This window comes from Siphateles boraxobius, unplaced genomic scaffold (genome assembly GCF_051911475.1).
Source record: "Siphateles boraxobius isolate OS27281-9 unplaced genomic scaffold, OSU_SipBor_1 7, whole genome shotgun sequence".
NCBI classification, from domain to species: domain Eukaryota; kingdom Metazoa; phylum Chordata; class Actinopteri; order Cypriniformes; family Leuciscidae; genus Siphateles; species Siphateles boraxobius.
The window spans coordinates 6,102,984-6,120,991 of record NW_027509197.1 but is presented as its reverse complement, the minus strand read 5'-3'; the positions used below and the strand labels follow the sequence as shown (position 1 = coordinate 6,120,991).

The 18,008-nt window shown below is 38.5% G+C and overlaps 1 protein-coding gene across 5 annotated transcripts in view; it reads right to left on the bottom strand.

Moving 5' to 3' along the window:
• epha3 (eph receptor A3) overlaps nucleotides 1–16,698 on the bottom strand; it is a 139,005-nt gene extending 122,307 nt beyond the window's left edge. For 3 of the 5 annotated variants that reach the window (XM_077215743.1, XM_077215740.1, XM_077215742.1), the window contains exons 1-2: nucleotides 16,445–16,648; nucleotides 8,893–8,957 (exon numbers count right to left, since the gene is read on the bottom strand). In XM_077215743.1, coding sequence (XP_077071858.1) covers nucleotides 8,893–8,957; nucleotides 16,445–16,529 — 150 coding nt within the window. In that variant the 5' untranslated portion in view covers nucleotides 16,530–16,648. Of the gene's footprint in view, nucleotides 1–8,892; nucleotides 8,958–16,444 lie in introns of all 5 variants that reach the window. The other 2 variants (XM_077215741.1, XM_077215739.1) reach the window with 2 other exon arrangements.
• Between the last annotated feature and the right edge of the window lie 1,310 nt (nucleotides 16,699–18,008).

Here is an 18,008-nt window from a genome sequence, read left to right as displayed (position 1 = left end):
GGACGGATGCATTCGAAAATGCGCTTCTGCGTGAGCATCTTGAACGGGAGTTTGTGCAGGGCCCGATTCAAGACCCGCAGATCCAGGATTGGCCGTAACCCACCGCCTTTCTTGGGTAGAATGAAGTAGGGGCTGTAAAACCCGGACCTCATCTCGGCAGGAGGGACCGGCTCGATCGCGTCCTTCGCCAGCAGGACATCGATCTCTTTCCGCAAGACAGGGGCGTCCACCGACCGCACACGGGTAAAGTGGACGCCCCTGAACTTGGGAGGCCGGCGTGCAAACTGAATTGCATAGCCGAACCGGATGGTGCGGATGAGCCATCGGGACGGACCCGGAAGCGCTTCTAGCCAGGCTTCCAGATACCGTCCCAATGAACCCACCCGAACCACCGGCGTACCCGCGGAGGGGCAGCGAGGTGGAAGACAGGGACCCGGCTCTGGTGGCGTTGTAGCGACCGAGAGCGGGGGTCTGGGTGCGCCTGACAGCAACCTGCTTCCACCGAGGGGCAGACGGCAGAGAAGGCTCGTGGGCGTTCTGCTGCGGACTGCCCGGTGGCGAGGGGAGGGGGAGAGACGAGGAACGAGGCCCTGACTCCTCGTATGCTGGTCTCTGCGCCTCCGGGCCCAGCTGCAGACCGGAGCGACGCAGCTGAGGCTGCGTCACTGCTATCTGCAAGCTGGGGAGAGGGGAACGGGAGTGGTGCAGCTCGGGGGCGGCACGCACTGCCATTCTGACCCTCTCGGACGGAGGAAACTGGTCTTATTATACTGCCAGTCTCGACCGTGAGGGGAAACGAGGGACGAGGCCCGGGGGCATCGAGTCCTGGTTTCCCCTCACCCAGCGAGAGACGAGAGTGACAAGGCCGTAGCCCTCACTGCCATCTGAGCGCTGGGGCCCGTGAACGACTCAGAGGAAGTGGACTGCTCAAACTTTGGGTACCGCTGATTACTGGATAACCAGCGGCGGAACCGAAACTAAATTCTCCACCCGGCCCTCCCCCGGGGGAAGGAGTGGTGATGACACGCACTCCCAAAGAGCAGATCGTCACATACTCTGGGTCGCTCCTCTCAGGGTTGCTTCCCTTCCCTTGGGAAAAACAAACTCCGAGCGGGCTGGTTTTGAGGTGCTTCTGGACCACCAGTGTGGACATCGTCTAACCGAGGGCCAGCGCTGTGACTAATCACGGTCAGTCACTAAGCACAGCTCAACCCCGAGTTAGAACTACGCACGTGCAGTGGTAGTGAGAGAGGAAAAATTTCTGCAGATTTAGGCATGTTTGGCTTGTCATATTGGCACCAAAACGCTTCCATACTGCCAAAATTCTTCACACACATCCAGGCGCTTTAGAACAGCCCAGGAAAGTGTGGCTGTTAAGTCTGAATCTTCAGCATGAGAACACGACATTATAGTAGGAACTCAGCATCATTTTCAGAGTATAACAGCCCTCTCTCCGATGTAGCGATCGACATCTGTCCTCCCTGGGGCCCCGAATGAAATGCTTGGTCCCTCATGAGAAGGACCAGAATCCCATCCGAAAGCCTCGACGGCACACGGCACGCTGAGCGGCTCAAGCCTTTACGAGAAAGGGGAGACGAGCAGCACGCCGACGTGGTCATGCACTCCTGAGAGAACATGAACCACCCACGAACGCAGTCTCAACACACTGATTAGGCATGTGAAACAGTGATCGCGGCCGTCAACCAGGCATGCAAGATAGTGAACGTGGCCATCGCTTCGATGACACACGGCACGCTGGGCGCTCAAGCCTTCAGGCAAGGCGAACAACGTGCCGACGTGGTCATGCTCTCATAAGAAAGCATAAACCACCCACGAACACAGTCTCAGCATGTTTGCGATGCGCTAGAGGAGTGAGTGGTTCGTGCTCACTGAAACCCTCAGATCACCAATGTTATTCGCCAAAGTAGCCCTCCTCTGGTGCACCAGAAGAGAAACTAGATCGGGAAATAAGCAAAGGGACTCACCTCATAGAGGCACGCGAGTCTTGATCTTGACCACGCATCTTGAGCGCCGAATGACGCGCGCTGGGTTGCCGTGACAACCCGCGCTGTCAGCCGGCGCTCGACGGCACACGGCACGCTGAGCGGCTCAAGCCTTTACGAGAAAGGGGAGACGAACAACGTGCCGACGTGGTCATGCACCCCTGAGAGAACATGAACCACCCACGAACGTAGTCTCACACACGGATTAGGCATGTGAAACAATGAACGTGGCCGTCAAATAAGGACAGGGAACGATCGCATCCAGAAACACACGAGTGAAACGTCATCCTGAAAAGGACGCGATCTTCACTCGTGTTGCTCTTTCAGGAAGAAAGTACTCTCTCTATCGTGCTGAAGCACACAGGGACCCAACGCGGCAACACAGCGGGGAAACTGCAAGCCCGCTGTGCGCACTCAACCGTTTACCAGCTGTGAAAACAGCTTTTGAATTAACAGCATATAGACGCAGCCGGCAGACAGGAACCGCGCGGTCGCTGAAACGCCATCTCACCAACACAGAGAGATCCCCTCCCGAAACAGCAGACTCGTAGCAGTAAGAAAAATACAATCTTAAAGCTCACTCACTCAGAGAGGACACAATCGGTCGGCTCCGAAGCTAAAAGCATTGCGCAATGTTTACTTCCGCCTTTTATACCCGCGCTGGTAGGCGGGTCGCGGAATGCAAATCTTGCATGCCAATTTTCATTGGCTCGTTTTAATTCACTCGAAGGCAATTGGTCTCCCTAGCGTGATCCCAATTCGTCAGGGAACTCCCCCGACGACACGTCGGAGTTCCCAGGACGAAAGGGAACTCTGTTTCACTGAAAGATCGAGATGTCAAAAATGAATGGAGTATAACTTTATGAATAACAGGCATGCCGATTTTAAAATTTGCAGGCCTGGCTTTAAGGCAAAATGAGGCGTTATGATAATAGAACAATGGAATCTGCTTCTGATATTGTGTTTATGAAGTTGTGAAGTGAACAAATATGATGCAAATTGAAATAAATCAATGGAAATTTCAGCTGGTCATTTGTCTCAGGGTTATTTACTGAGCCAACCGGTGTTCACCAGCAATAGCTGATGCTCCAAATGAAGTCCAGGTGCCTGGGCTGTGTCGCATTATCAAACTGTATAAAGAATGACTGTACTGAAACCATGGCTGCCAAAATAAATGAAACATCATAAACGATGTGTAAATCACACACACTTGAGAATATAGTGTGGACTTTCTGCTGCCATGAATGACATCATTACCAGCACATGCCAATCTCTTTCAAATAACTCTACTTTATAATGCATAACACTCGCTTATAGAAAGGGGGGAACTGTAAAAGCCTTGCCTGGATATCTCTTTTACGGACAGCAGCTTCTAAAGGCAGCATTGATTTCTCGGAGAGCGCCAGGCTACGATTGGACACCAATCTTTATTTCCTTCTCCACAGCGGGAGACGTCAGCCCTGCGCTTAGCAACTTAACACTCGACGGGCAGACTGAAGATGACTTTGGGTTTCTCCGAATATCACTTTACAATATAATCCCCCTCCAGCAAGGAAAGCAGCAGAGAAACGAGGAAATCAGCAGTTGGTACATTTGACAGGGCTGCGGCCCAACTTCCCCCTGTGTACACTCAGTGTGTACACAGGCCAACTGGTACTTTAAACTAATAGATTCCCTGGCACTTGTGGACAAAGTGGAGCAGAGCTTACGTTTCAGACAGATATATAATAAAGTTATAATCCTCCTCGCTCATATTACAATGGAATTGCATTAGTTAGCGAAGACTGAGATATACTTCTGGCTTTTGCTGGTATCACATGCACATTTTCTGAATAGGTGCGCACAGTTTCTCTAGATCAAATCCCACTCTCTTCATTATAATGGACAAAACTGGAGCAGATTCTGTTTGTGAGGACTCCATGAGTCTGACGGCTGGGATGCCGGTGAGGCCATAGGGGTAGGATATGCTTATGGGTACACAGGAGATGTAGTAAAGGAAATTGCTTGCTGTAAAAATACACATTTGTACTAATCGACACAACTTGTGCAGTCAGTGCTTGATATCCACTAAGAAAGCACATCATTCCAAGCTGGAGTGGCATCAAATTGTAAGTGACATGATTTAGATGAAGATAAGCTAATGCTAGTTTTTGTTATTTATTTTGAACACACTTTTTTCTCAATTGGAAACCATTTAAATTAATTTAACATCGATTTTCTTTCTTCAATAGCAGTGTTGGGGAGCAACTTAAAATTTGCAGGAACTTAACTACATTCAAAAGTGTCGTTTTTCTAGTAACAAGCTCATTTTCCCCCAACAAGTATCGATAAAGAATGACAAAAAAACTAGATCACTGTTTTTTGTCAGTGTATTTCAAAATGATTTAATAATCAAATACACTATATTTTTACACATGAATAAATAAAAAAAGAAGATTCTGTGCAGAAACATTGTATGTATAAAAATCATTTTGCATCTTTTTATAGCAGAATGGGTTGCACTTTATTTTACAGTACATGCACTTACGTGTACTTGCAGTGTACTTGCCTTAGAAAGTAATCAAAGGTAACTACATGGGTTAAGGTTAGGTTTAGGGGTAGGTTTAGTTTTAGTATCTAGTTATTATCTTTATCAGTTATTGTAATCACTATGATAAGTACATAGTATGTACATGTGGAACAGGACTTTGAAATAAAATGCTACCATAAACTGTTATCTGGCAAATACTGCTCTAGTTTCTAGTGAAAAAGAAGTAGACTTCAGCATACTTTTAAAAAGAGTACTACTGAAATAATATAATTTAAAAGAATATACAAGTGCAAACTGAATGTAAAGTTTCTGAACACTTAATTGCATGCAATTATATGAAAATATATTATTGTTTAAATTCATATTAAAAGTGATTAGTTAGACTTTGAGTGCTTTTTTGACCCACTTAGGCAGGACTTGAATACATTTTTGTATATAATTTAATAATTACTTCTATTGTCTTTAAAATATGGTTAAAGTAGACTGCCATATTTAATGACAAGCATTTATGGTAAATACAAAATACTGCAATGTCATTTCTATTTAAAATATATTACACTATAACATGCATTGTAACTTTAAATGCAATATTGAATAACACAGTACATTACATGTGCTTAGTATGTTAGTCAACTCATCAAATGTGTACTTCTTTAAAGCACAACAAAAGATTAAAACAATGATTGAAAGTGTAAAATCTTTAATTTGACATTATTACTAATCACACTTTTATAAATGTCTACTCAAGTGTGTAAAGTGGTCTTTTAGTAATATTATATTATATGTACATTACATTAAGTATAATTAAGCAAACATATTATAGACAACATTATAGACACACAAAGACAGAAAGAAAGAAAGAAAGAAAGAAAGAAAGAAAGAAAGAAAGAAAGAAAGAAAGAAAGAAAGAAAGAAAGAAAGAACATTGAATGTACTGTACACTAGAAGTACCCTATCTTCAGTGGAATTAGCTACTTTTGAAGATTGCTTGTTGCGTAGCTAACTACTAGCTTACTAAATTACCTTCATTTGTGTAACTAGTATCTTAAGAATCTACAATTTCAAAGCAGTTTACCCAACGCTGTTCAATAAGCATAAACACATACATATTATATTGCAAACACCTAACTAAAATTAAGACACAAATCACTCCAAAAAGAAAACAAAAAAAAAAGACTTGTTTATACGTGAGGCCCATGACCTTTCCCTATTCCCACAATATAGCAGGAAACACTAGAAATGACAAGTGCTTCACCATCTAGGATTTCCTGCACTGGGTCACAGCAACAACTGTACCCGATCAGTCAATACCTTTTCATCACAGCTTTTACCATAACACATTGTGTGCTGCCCGCTCACCCGCTGTGGCCATATGACGTGCTAATCCACCTTTATAGAGGGGGTTTTCTTTGCACTTTGTACAGCTGGAGACCTTTCACAGTTTCTTTCGGGGGGGGGGGACTAAATGAGTTTCAGCATCATGTTGGAAATATTGTCTTTCGCTGTGGGCACTGGCAGAGTGTGACTTCCCAATGCATAATAAAAAGTGTGTGTTTGCTGCCTATTTTGTCTCAGTTTGATTATGCTGCGATGCTTGAGATCTTGAGATTCTACTGCAGATTTTAGAGACCAAAATAAGACGAGGAAGTATGTTATGAAGGGATGTTGATGTGCACAATGTGTAGTTCGTCTTTTTTTTTTTTTTTTTGCTCAGATTCAAAATATGATGCAAGAAAAAAATATGAATAATGGTATAAATAATATTTTTTTTGCATCAAATTCTAAATAAAATTATTAGTATTGTACTTGTAATTAGATTATATTACATTTAAAAATACTCATAATCAGACTACAGTAACATTTTTATTGATTACATGATTCATTTTTCACAAAATGGCAGTAAATTATTTATCTCATAATTTTTTTTGTTTTAAATTGTCCTCTCTTAAACAGCCTATTGCTTATGTATGTTCTGAAAGTATTGTGGAATTACACAAGTCAGAGGCCACACTGCATATTTTTTTTTTTTGTGTGTGTGTTTTGTTTTGATTGTTTTTATATTATTTTTTTACATTTATATGGTTTAATTTATTATCCTTTTCATCAACTTAAAAAAAACCTGCAGTTTCTTTTCAAACCCCAGTTTAATGTTTAATGCACTTCATGTTGTTGATGACACATTTTCAACATAATAACATCCTTTTTTGTTCTCTTTGCATTTTTTTATACAAGATTATCATATTCAAATCTGTGATAAACAACTACAGATTTCCATCATGTATTTGGACGACAATTAGTTAGTAATATGTTTTTTTTTTCCTAAAAAAGGTATATTCGAATTTCAAAAACAAGTTATGCTACACTAACCGATGAAAACCATTCAGTCAATCTATATTTGCAGCTCTAAATATTTACATTTCTGGCCAACTATCCAGTACAGGCACCGATACTCCCTCAGCGAGAGATGATTCATTCAAAATCTTAAATGGAATTAAAAACAATGCCAATGCCAAGCCAAGGCGGTGTTCAAGAGTCATTTGCACTTCTCTTTCTGTTCCTGAGGAGAAACGAGGCATTCCAAACCCCAAAACTAAAACAACCACGAATCAAGCTCTAATCTGTGTCTGCACAGACGCCACAGCAAAGATGCTTTTAACAACTTCAATAACAATTGTGTAGGGTCCTCAGAGCAACGCAACAGATCGCAGAAGTTTCAGACAGAGCAATCCGACTGCCGAGGGTAATGAATCCCAGGCTGAGGCCTGATGCAATTTGGAAAGGCCATAATAAACAGCGCTGCATGTTTAAAGAGCTCTGCGCAGGGCCCATTTATATTTACTGGCCTTATCTGAGCGTCCGATGGGCTTAGCTCTTAATTTGCTTTAACCGGGCCGATTTGTGCTTACACTGGCAGAAGGCGGGTGGCCCATCCGTCAGTGTCAGCACTGCAGCGCCACATTATTTGAAATCATTTTTGAGGGCATAGCTTTCAGGGGCAAAATGCTTATCGCTCCAAACTAGGGACAAGTCCTGAGTAATTAGAGTTAATTCACCTTGAGAACCTGATCTTCGCTGTAGTCGTGACAATGGCATACACGTCGACTTAATAAATCCCAGAGCATTCACCACATATCTGCGAGGGATTTATTTTTTCCTCCTAAATCACCTTTATGGCTATTGTAAAGATTAATGAAGCTTTCTCTGTTGAACTTATGAACGTTTAGAAATTAATCTAGCAAATTAGTGCAATTACTCAATTTTCCATAAATGCTCTCTACATTAAAAAGCACTTAATTTAAAATGCAAAATACTTTTTTATTTTTTGCTTCGTGTTTTTCTTTTTCTTTACTTTCGCTTTTCTTCTCCCTTGCGTCTAAGAAAGCTTCACATTTTACTGTGCCAACAGTAAAAAAGAACGAGGGGAAACTAGGTTTGGCAGCTATATGGAACAAATTACTGGATTACCTTTAGCAACTGCCAACAAGTCATTTTAACACATAATAAAGTTGAAAGAATGATTTGGTTTGAGTAGCCCTTGAGACCAATACCTGTACAACTCCACAAATAAACAGGGTTATTATCGGAAGTTGTGACCTTGAGGTTTTGACGACAAAAATAAAGTACCAAGAGTTGTTCTACACTGACAGGAAAAACATACCTTTGGGCTTATATGTTTATGATATCTGTCTATGATATCTTATGATGTTTATGTTATCTGTACCGCATTGCCGGTCAAAATTCTGTCACACTGAAATTGTTTGAATATGCTAGTGCTACATTTTAATTATTATCTGTGCTCAATTTTTAAAAATGGTTTATTATCCTGATGATAAATTTATTTTCAAGATATTTTGATGAATAGAAAGTTCAGCATTTATTTGAAATAGAAATGTTGTGTAACATACATCTTTACAGTAATTTTTGATCAATTGAATGCATCCTTGCTGAATAAAAGTATTAATTTCTTTTTTTATCTTACTTAATCTAAACTACTAATCTAAACTTTTGAATGGTTGTGTATCACGGTTTCCGAAACATATTAATCGGCAAAAACTCAACATTGATAATAATAAGAAATGCTTCTTGAACAGCACCTCAGCATAAATGATACAATAAGGTTCATTAGTTAACATTAGTTAACATGAACTAAGAATGAACAATACTTCTACAGCATTTATTATTCTTAGTTAATATTAATTTCAACATTTACTAATACATTATCTGTTCAAATCTAATTAATTTTAGTGTAAATAGTTTCCACATCTTTAAAAAACTATGCGCATTCAACATCCTCAAAGCATGAAATCTCTGTTCTCTTCTTTTCCACTAAGAAATATGGATTATGTCTCCAACACTCACCCCATGGGATGGGGATGATATCCACCCCAGCTCCCCTTGGCTTGCTTTGGAGTCCAACAGGTTAACTGTAGAGAAGGAGAGAGAAGGGGAGAGAAACAAATGAGCAGTTATCCCTTTTTAGATCCGGTTTCACCCCCACTCGGAGCGCGATACAGCTCTCAGTGTGCAGCGTCCCGATCAACACAGCATTTACTCAGCTGTGCTGCTCTTGTGCCACAGTCCAATTAAACAAACAATGGAGTCAGTGGACTCATCCTTCAAACCAGCATTCCCTTTCAAGGGAACTTCGAGCTGCGTCAAACGCTGCGGGAAGTGTTCCCGCAGCGTTTGACGCAGCGTCTCGTTCCCTATCAGGGAACTAGGGTTACATACGTAACCGAGACGTTCACATTTATGCAGGACAAATTTCATTGTTTACCTTTATTATCTGGTCCAACCAGGGGTGAGTTTTTACGTACAATGACGTAACTCGCTGCTTATCTACTATAGTAGGATGCATCATTGAAGAAATCAACTAGTTGGTCACGACTGTTTCTAATTTGTAATTTAACCACATTGGTTGACGATGTCATACAGGTCGTAGAGTAATAACTTCTTTTTAAGTAATCCGTTCTTGATTAAATAAAAAAATTAAATTAAATTTTAAATTAAATTAAATTAAATTAAATTAAATTTTAAATTAAATTAAATTTAATTTAATTTTTAATTAAATTAAATTAAATTAAATTAAATTAAAATCCATTCATTTAATTTAACATTTTAGTTTTGTAAAAAAATAAAAGAAAATACAATGGGACAATTTATATTTTCACGTGTATCTACGAAACTAATTACAAGTATTTAATAATACGTTTTTTTTTTTAAAGATTCTTTTAGATCACAAAAAAAAAAAAAAAAAATTCAGTCGGGGCATCCATAATTCTGACAGGTAGTGTATATATCAGGGGCTCTGAGGAGAGTCTGTTGGAGACCCCATTATCAAATTCCAGCACAAAACGGCACCGCACCTGAGTACTGGCCAAACAGCTGGCTGTTCTCATACTGCAGATGATCCCTATTAAGTATAATAAAGCTATCTGCTTATGTCAGATAATGGCAGCTCGCATCCAGCTCCGTTGGTTCCAATTTAAATTTCTCAATGAGCCGAGCCGGCATCTCAAATTGAGCCGACCAGGGAAATTTGAGACCATAAAATTAGATAGCTACATGGGTGAGGCAATTTCTGCAGCTGTAAGAGAAGGAAATCGCAGCCAACGTCATTTCCAACCTCTCCACAAGAAGTGTAGCATCAAGCAACGTGTCTAAGCACAAAACAAAGGGCTAATTATGAACAGCTGATTCAACGGCCATTTCAGCCAACCAACCACACCAGACAAAATAGGTAAATCAATACAGGAGTGAGACAATAATCTAGGATTCCAACCACAGGCTGCCAAAGGGTATCTCTCTAATGTATCATCCCTGCACTACTAGCTATTGTTTTACTTTCATCAGCACACTGCACACTGATCGGATACATTAACAGTGCCGACAATGGAGACAATGGTTATGCTTCATTCTCAAACTATCTAAGAACAACTCAATGTGAAATATATATATTTACATTGAAAATCATAATACAGAATAAAGAAGAATCAGAAGGAATCAGTATTAAAACTGCCCCATTACTTTTACCCAATCAATCTACAGATTAAATAGATACAAATATTTAAAATCCCAAGCATCATTATTTAACTTTTAAATTATATTTTGTGTAGGTAGTTGACATTAAATACTATAGGTAAGTTGAAATGTCCTGTTGTGAAAATCCACACTGTAAAAAATTATTGTTGGTGTAACTTAAGTTACCTGGTTGCCTTAAAATATTGAGGTCATTAAAATTAAAATTGTGAGTTAATACAATGAAGGAGATTGGTGTATTCAACAGAAGCACAAAATGTTGTGTTATATGAACCACATTAACTTCATCTAAGTTGGTTTGACAAAGGAAAAAAAACTGTTATAGCAAATAATGAAAATATTTTTTACAGTTCATTTACAACTATAGTTTAAGAAAAAGTTTGAAATATTAAAAAATAAATGCCATGCAAGCAGCTTTTATGACATTGTATAAAAAACTACACTGAATATGTTTACTTTTAAAAATGAATTTGTCACACGGCAGGACCGTTTAAAATTAAATAGTGAAAATAAACTAAACTAAATTAAACTAAAAATAAAATTAACATTTATATACTCACACACACATAAACACACACACACACACACACACACACACACACACACACACACACACACACACACACATATATACATATACATATATAAATATATATATATATATTAGTCAAAAAACAAAACTAGATGTCATTGCTTTGATATCTTGTTTGTGGACATTTTTCATTTTTGTATGGTACAAAATACTTAAGATTTGACTGTGTTTAAGCGATAGGGATAGAGAGATCACTGAATATTGCCACTGACCTTAAACATAGCAGTGAACATGTTGTCGATTACGATCTGAATGAGGTTGCATGGGTATAAGAGAACCATATGGCCTGTAAATGGCACACGGCCTTCTCTTCCCTGCGTCCTCTTCACCTCTCAGGTAGTTCATTAAATCTGTTATTGAATTAAGATGAGAGTCAGGTGTCTGAACACCTCGGAGAGCAGAGGACTCGATGCCTGGCTTTATTAAAATCTGACTGTGGGTGTATAAGACACATGGTCGGACTTGGGGATTATTTTCAAAGGATTTTCGAGTAAGCACGACAGGCTTCAATATGTGTGTCCAAAATACCCACTGCTGCTCCGATGATCCCTTTTCTCACCCACACTAGATCCTCGCGTGCAGCTGGTGTACCTCCACAGACACCCCAAGGGTCACGGCGAACCCCACACGTGCATCGCAAATTACTCTCCGTGAGGTCGATACTTGTAAGGGATGTTATCACAATCATATCCGGCTTCCTTTTAATCCGAACCACGTTCGGTTTTAGATTCAAGAACATTTGACACTTAATTTCCCTAACTTAAGTATCAAAAATAAACAAAATGGAAAACAATAGCAAATTACAGGGCTTGAGCTTGATCGAAGGTTCCGCCCATGGTTGCAAGATGGCAATGAAGTATTAACCTCTCCACTATGAATAATTCAGTCGAGTCTCAGGGTGTCTGCCTCAGCCCCTCTGAATCATCACAGCTTATTTTGCCCACCATCTTCGTCCAAAACACATCAGCATGACCATGCACATTACTGTTATATTGACGACACTGTGTGCGTATTGATGCGTTCATATGTGTAAGCAAATTTCCACACATTCCAAAAAGTAACGCCACCCACAAAACATTAGACGTCCCAGCTGGAAACAACACCATGTCGTGGTGCTGCCATCACATAGTCTGAGCGAGTGGAGCGCACTGCGCCATTTTAGCCACAAGTTAGAAAATGGAAACCCTAGTAACGTAATTGTGTTGTATGATTCGTTTACATCCATATTTATGTTTTTGGCAGATGCTTTATTCTGGAGCTGATCGGCTTTGTGAAGATTTCCTGAGATATTTCAATGAGACTTTTGTTATTTTCGTTGAAATCGTCCTATAAGGATGTGGTCAACTGTTAGCTATAATCCCACAGGCTCGGAAAACTGTCTGCCGTAAGTGCACTGACAGTAGAATAGGCGATATGCATTACAGTAGACTGTAAGTTTACCCACCAAAAGCTTGACTCACAAAGGCCAAGCTAAATGACAGAAAAATTAATTTGCTTCTTTACACAGATGTATGTTTCTCTAGGCAGTGTGCCCAGATCCCCCCCCCCCCCCCAAAAAAATTAATTCCATGTTTTTTTTTTCTCTCTCTCCAATGTGTTGTTAATTAAATATATATATAAAATACTAAGCTGGCATTAAACTCAATGCTACTAATGAATAAAATTGCCACTATTTATTAAACAAACTTTAAACCAGTAAAGTTGAATGTGTATATTTTAAGTATGAAACAAAATATTTAATTTACTCTTAGCAATCGGAAATTAACATAATTTGAGTTTGAAAAAGGAGACAATAAATAAATAAATGAAATAAATAAATTTTTTTTTTTTTTTTATAGAAACACTATGTCCTCAGCAACATAAAAAAAAATATCTAAATGTGAGATTGCATGATGTGTGCATCTATAGACAGGACAGTGTAAGTAGGCCTCAAGTGGAAACTTTGATGTTTGCAAACATAGCCTATAGAAGAAGAAAAAATAGTCCAGAATATTTTTAGACTATTACTGTGATAATCAACATAATCCTTTAGAAATACCTAGGTATACCAGAAAATATCTTAAATTAAATAAATTAAAGAGGTCAATTGGTCAGTCAACTTTTTTTATTATTATTATTATTATTATTATTATTATTATTATTATTATTATTATTATTATTATCATTATACCTGGGTGTTGTTTTATAGTTGTTGTCGTTTTTTAGTAGCCTACTGTAGTTGTCTGTTAAATTGTCCCACAACTTTCCAATCGTTAATAAAAAAAAAAATCAGCTATGGCTTTTTTAAAATTATGTTAATGCTTAATTCTCCATAGCTAAAAGAAAATGACATAGTCGTGTTTCAGGATTACGTTTATTTTATCGTCCATCTTTAACGACAATTATGCTAATGCACACTGGACCCGACACAAATGAGGTCGCGATGCGGTGCATTGTACAACGTTTTGGTTATTAAAATTAATTTCATGTAGGCCTAATAAAGACTTCACTTTAAAGTTTCTATTAGTCCATTATTATCATTCCTATTTTACGACCTGATGTTTAGGGGGAAAGTGCACGGTCCATGTAGTAAATCGGCCCATTTCAGCTCGAGAAGAAGAAAACTGAATATGGTGTCAGGTCAACAGTTAGGCTATGAGATTTGTTAACCAAGGAAAGTTAGCCTGTGATTAAATATTATTAAAATTAAATAAAGAGTGGCAAAAATGTCCCATTTAACCTGAATTCAAAAAATAAAGATGAACACGTATCAAACTTTAGCTTAGGCTATTTCCTGGGGAAATACATGGAAATAGGTTACTTTAGTCTCGCTTCGCATCGATATAACTTTTGAATCCCATATAACCTCTGAAAGGATTTACGAGTCTATTTTTTTTCCTTTATGCTCGTTGTGTAGGCTAAATATTGCGTCAATACATTAATTTCGGGATGTGAACCGCGATTGGCCTACAGGTCATCAAACTGGCCTTGACGCTTAACACTTTCAATATAATACTATAATATATATTGCCATATATTTTAATAATAAAAAATATACATTTGCATTAATAATTCAATTAATATTAAGAGATTATGAACATTACACTTCAGCTGATTAGGCGACTTAAAGCTGTAAAAAAGCACTTTGCTCCAAATGATATCAATGGCTACGGCTCTATACTGACACTCTCTGGTGAAAAACACGTCCCATTACATACTATTTGAGCAAAAAGTAATACACAGCCCATAAATCTCAATAAGAGAGAAAAGCCGCTCTGGTAGGCTACACAGAACAGACAGCTAAACCTGAAACATCAGGAAGATCCCCTTGAGTTGACAACATTTATGTTCTCATCTTTTCTACACAGATCAGATTCTAAACTCCCACACAAAAATATGCTTTCTAAAATCAATAATAGCTAATGGGCCTGAATATGTAATCTTAAACATGAAAAGCCATAAATCACTAAACGAATCTCTCCATCTCTCCATCATATCGCGTCACAATAGAATACGATTAGCGAAAATCTCTCTCTCTTTTCTAATTAGGCCAAAAGAACACATGAAGCTTTTGGAAATGTGTGTGTGTGTGTGTGTGTGTGTGTGTGTGTGTGTGTGTGTGTGTGTGTGTGTGTGTGTGTGTGTGTGTGTGTGTGTGTGTGTAAAAATAAATAAATAAATATATGTATATAATAGGCGACAACACGGACGGAAACTTTTGTAATTAGAATAGAGGGGCTAAAGGCTACAAGAAGGTTTAGAGTCCCACGTAATTTTTTTTCCTCCCGAACGACTCTAAAAACTTGAACGGGACACAATTTGAATCACTGTGTGAACTAAACAGTTAGGGATACGCAGAAGATACATGCAAGCAGGATGCACATGCATTTTCAAGTAAATATAGGCCTAACATACAACATATTCTTTGCTTAGGCATATTTCTAAATATCGACTGCGCCGCAGTCAAGTGCTTCCTAAAGGACGTTTAGATGTCAAAATACAAACACATTGTCCTAGAATTATAATAGGCCTAAGTTTTTTTTAGCTTAAAAGGAGAGTGTTGCTACTGTACCTAACTTTGCTGGCTCCAAATATTAATAGGCTGAAGATTTTAAGATATTAGGCTACTATGCAGAAGGTCTATTAGTCCAGTGTTTTGATTGTTCACTTTATTTGAAATCTCATTAGATTGTAGGCATATAGTGTAGTTATACAGATTATCCAATAGGCCATATGTGATTGAAAATTAAAAAAGAAATCTGGCAGCATATGTGCCAATATGTTTTAGTTTTAAACAAGGTCGGTAATAAACTCAGGTGTAGGCTATATATTTTGAGGAATTCTGCTATTCATAAAACCACCCTCCACTGTAAGCAGCTTCACTTCAAAATATGATTTAAGTAGCTAACATCAACGTGTGCTTTATGTCAATAAATAAAATAAATAAATATAACGGAGAACATCCTAAGCTATCTAAATATGTGACAAATGCCTGCTTATAACGTAAATCTCTGATTGTCCAAAGGGTGCATTTGCAGCAAAGTGTAGCTATTCAGTAATTTAAAGTATTTAATGTAGGCTACTACAACAAAAGCGCAAGTGTAGCCTAACTGAAATAAACTCGGCGCACAAACTTGCAGCGCATGGTAGGCTATTGCTAGACTATCGTTTACACGGCAAGAAAACAAAATAATTAAAGCATTTTTTTAATTATCAAGAAAGTGCAAAAACATAAACTGCACAAAGAGTCTTTAAACATATAGGCAACAGCCCATATTAAGATTATGCTGTATGGTCGGCAGATTTTCGGACTGAATTTCGCGCTCAGCCGGTGCGCGTTCTCGCTTTACCAACCAACCGATCGATCGTTTCAAAATATGTTCATGTCGTGTAGCCAGCTGTGGCCCTTACAAACAATACAAAACAACACTCAAAGTTTGATTTGCAGCGATCCCTTTATAGCTATTTCTCGCGAAATCAAGTCATTGCGTCTCGCGCACAACTGCGATATTATTGATTCCCAGAACAAATCGGTCCATTTGAAGCAGCTGGTCTAACATAAAGTGAATAAGCGAGCGATTAGATAATATGATCACATTCGCCGCGGCTTATTGGATGAGCATCGGAGGTAAAGCAGGTAGCCTAACTATTTCACTTGAATTTCATTTCCTCTGTCAACGCTGCGCAGATTAAACAACCCTGAATGGACGAGCTCAAGTCAACTGACAATATAGGACAGTCACGCTACAGTAAAAGCAAGATGAGGGTATAATATGTCTCTCACTCCAGACGTTATCTTACCTTCATTGGACGGATGAATAATGAATTCTGCTCTGGAAATAAACGTGAAGAGAAAAAGGAAAAGTATTAATGTTTTGAAATCCATGATAGCAGTTCAGGGGGCAAAACAAGGTACATAACTCCGTGAAGCATGCCACTCATGTGAGGGCTTCTGTTCCGACACAAGTTACCATTCTCGGCTCAGAGGCTGATGTCAAGTTTGACACTGGAGACGAGGAGGAGTCTCTCTCTCTCTCTCTCTCTCTCTCTCTCTCTCTCTCTCTCTCTCTCTCTCTCTCTCTCTCTCTCTTCAGTTCTCACCGGGAGCTTCCCTTTTTCGCTGGGTCCTATACACGCCAGCAGAGCCGTTTATTAGACCGACAGGTTCAACAGAGGTCATGTCATCTCTCGGAAATTGAAGAGAAGACAAAAACACATCAGGCAGCTCATCATATTCCAGTTACTAGGCCTATATGTCACACTGTGGAATTGATGCACTTAATTTGCCTTAAAAAACAGTAAGCTACTAAGATCTACACATTTGTCACATCAGCTAAAGCCTGAGCTATAACAACTCGAATGTTATGGTCACCATTACACTGTTCAGTGTACAACATAAGAACTGAATATACAAATAAAAACATAAATTGAACCTATTGAGCTAATTGCAAATACATTTTGGTTGTATTACACATCACAAATTCTATACCCACTAACATTGAAAATGCAAGTCATTATGAAAAAAAAAAATACTATTCTTAGTTTTTTTTTATGGAATATTGCAAATTATAAATGTGTCCTCATAATCTGTTAATCAAAATAATTTCCCCATATCTCTTCTCTGACGTATTTATGGGCACCATGGGCGGGACAACCCTCCACTCACATGAAACCTGCAATGATCCAACCATCCAATCAATTCCCAAAGAACAAGAGTAAGTGCCTACATCTTTTCTTGTTCAAGAAGCCTGCCTGTAATTGTAAATACTGTAAATAAATAAAAGTGAGTATATTTTATATTTAAAAAAAAAAAGTTAAATTGATGGACAAGAATGTTATACCACGATGAAAATTTGCATAACTATTGTAAGAATATTTTTCATTATTTGTCACATTTCTGACTTGGCTAGAACAGAAATTTGAAAATGAATACAGAGTTTACAAGATCCCAAGATAATATAGAAACAACGATCACCATTGTGGTAACTTCAAAACAATTACAGTGGTAAATAATACATTTATTACGGTGACATGGTTAAAGACAACATTATAATGTGAAATCACAGTAAATTACTGTGATGTCAGCATCATTCTGCTGTTGATTCACAGTAATTTGTAAGAAAATGACCCAGCATGCATTGATTTCACAGTACATTTCTGATCACAGTAATTTATTGTAAAATAATACTCTTTAATCCTGTAAATTCCTGGCAATTTTTTACAGTGTGTTATTTGTTGAATTCCCAGATTATTATATTATTATTTTTTACAAAACTACATTGTCATCAGAATGAGCAAATATCTCTCAAACATTAACTGTCTGTATTCATTTTTTTTTTCTTTCTTACATAAACTCTATCTATGC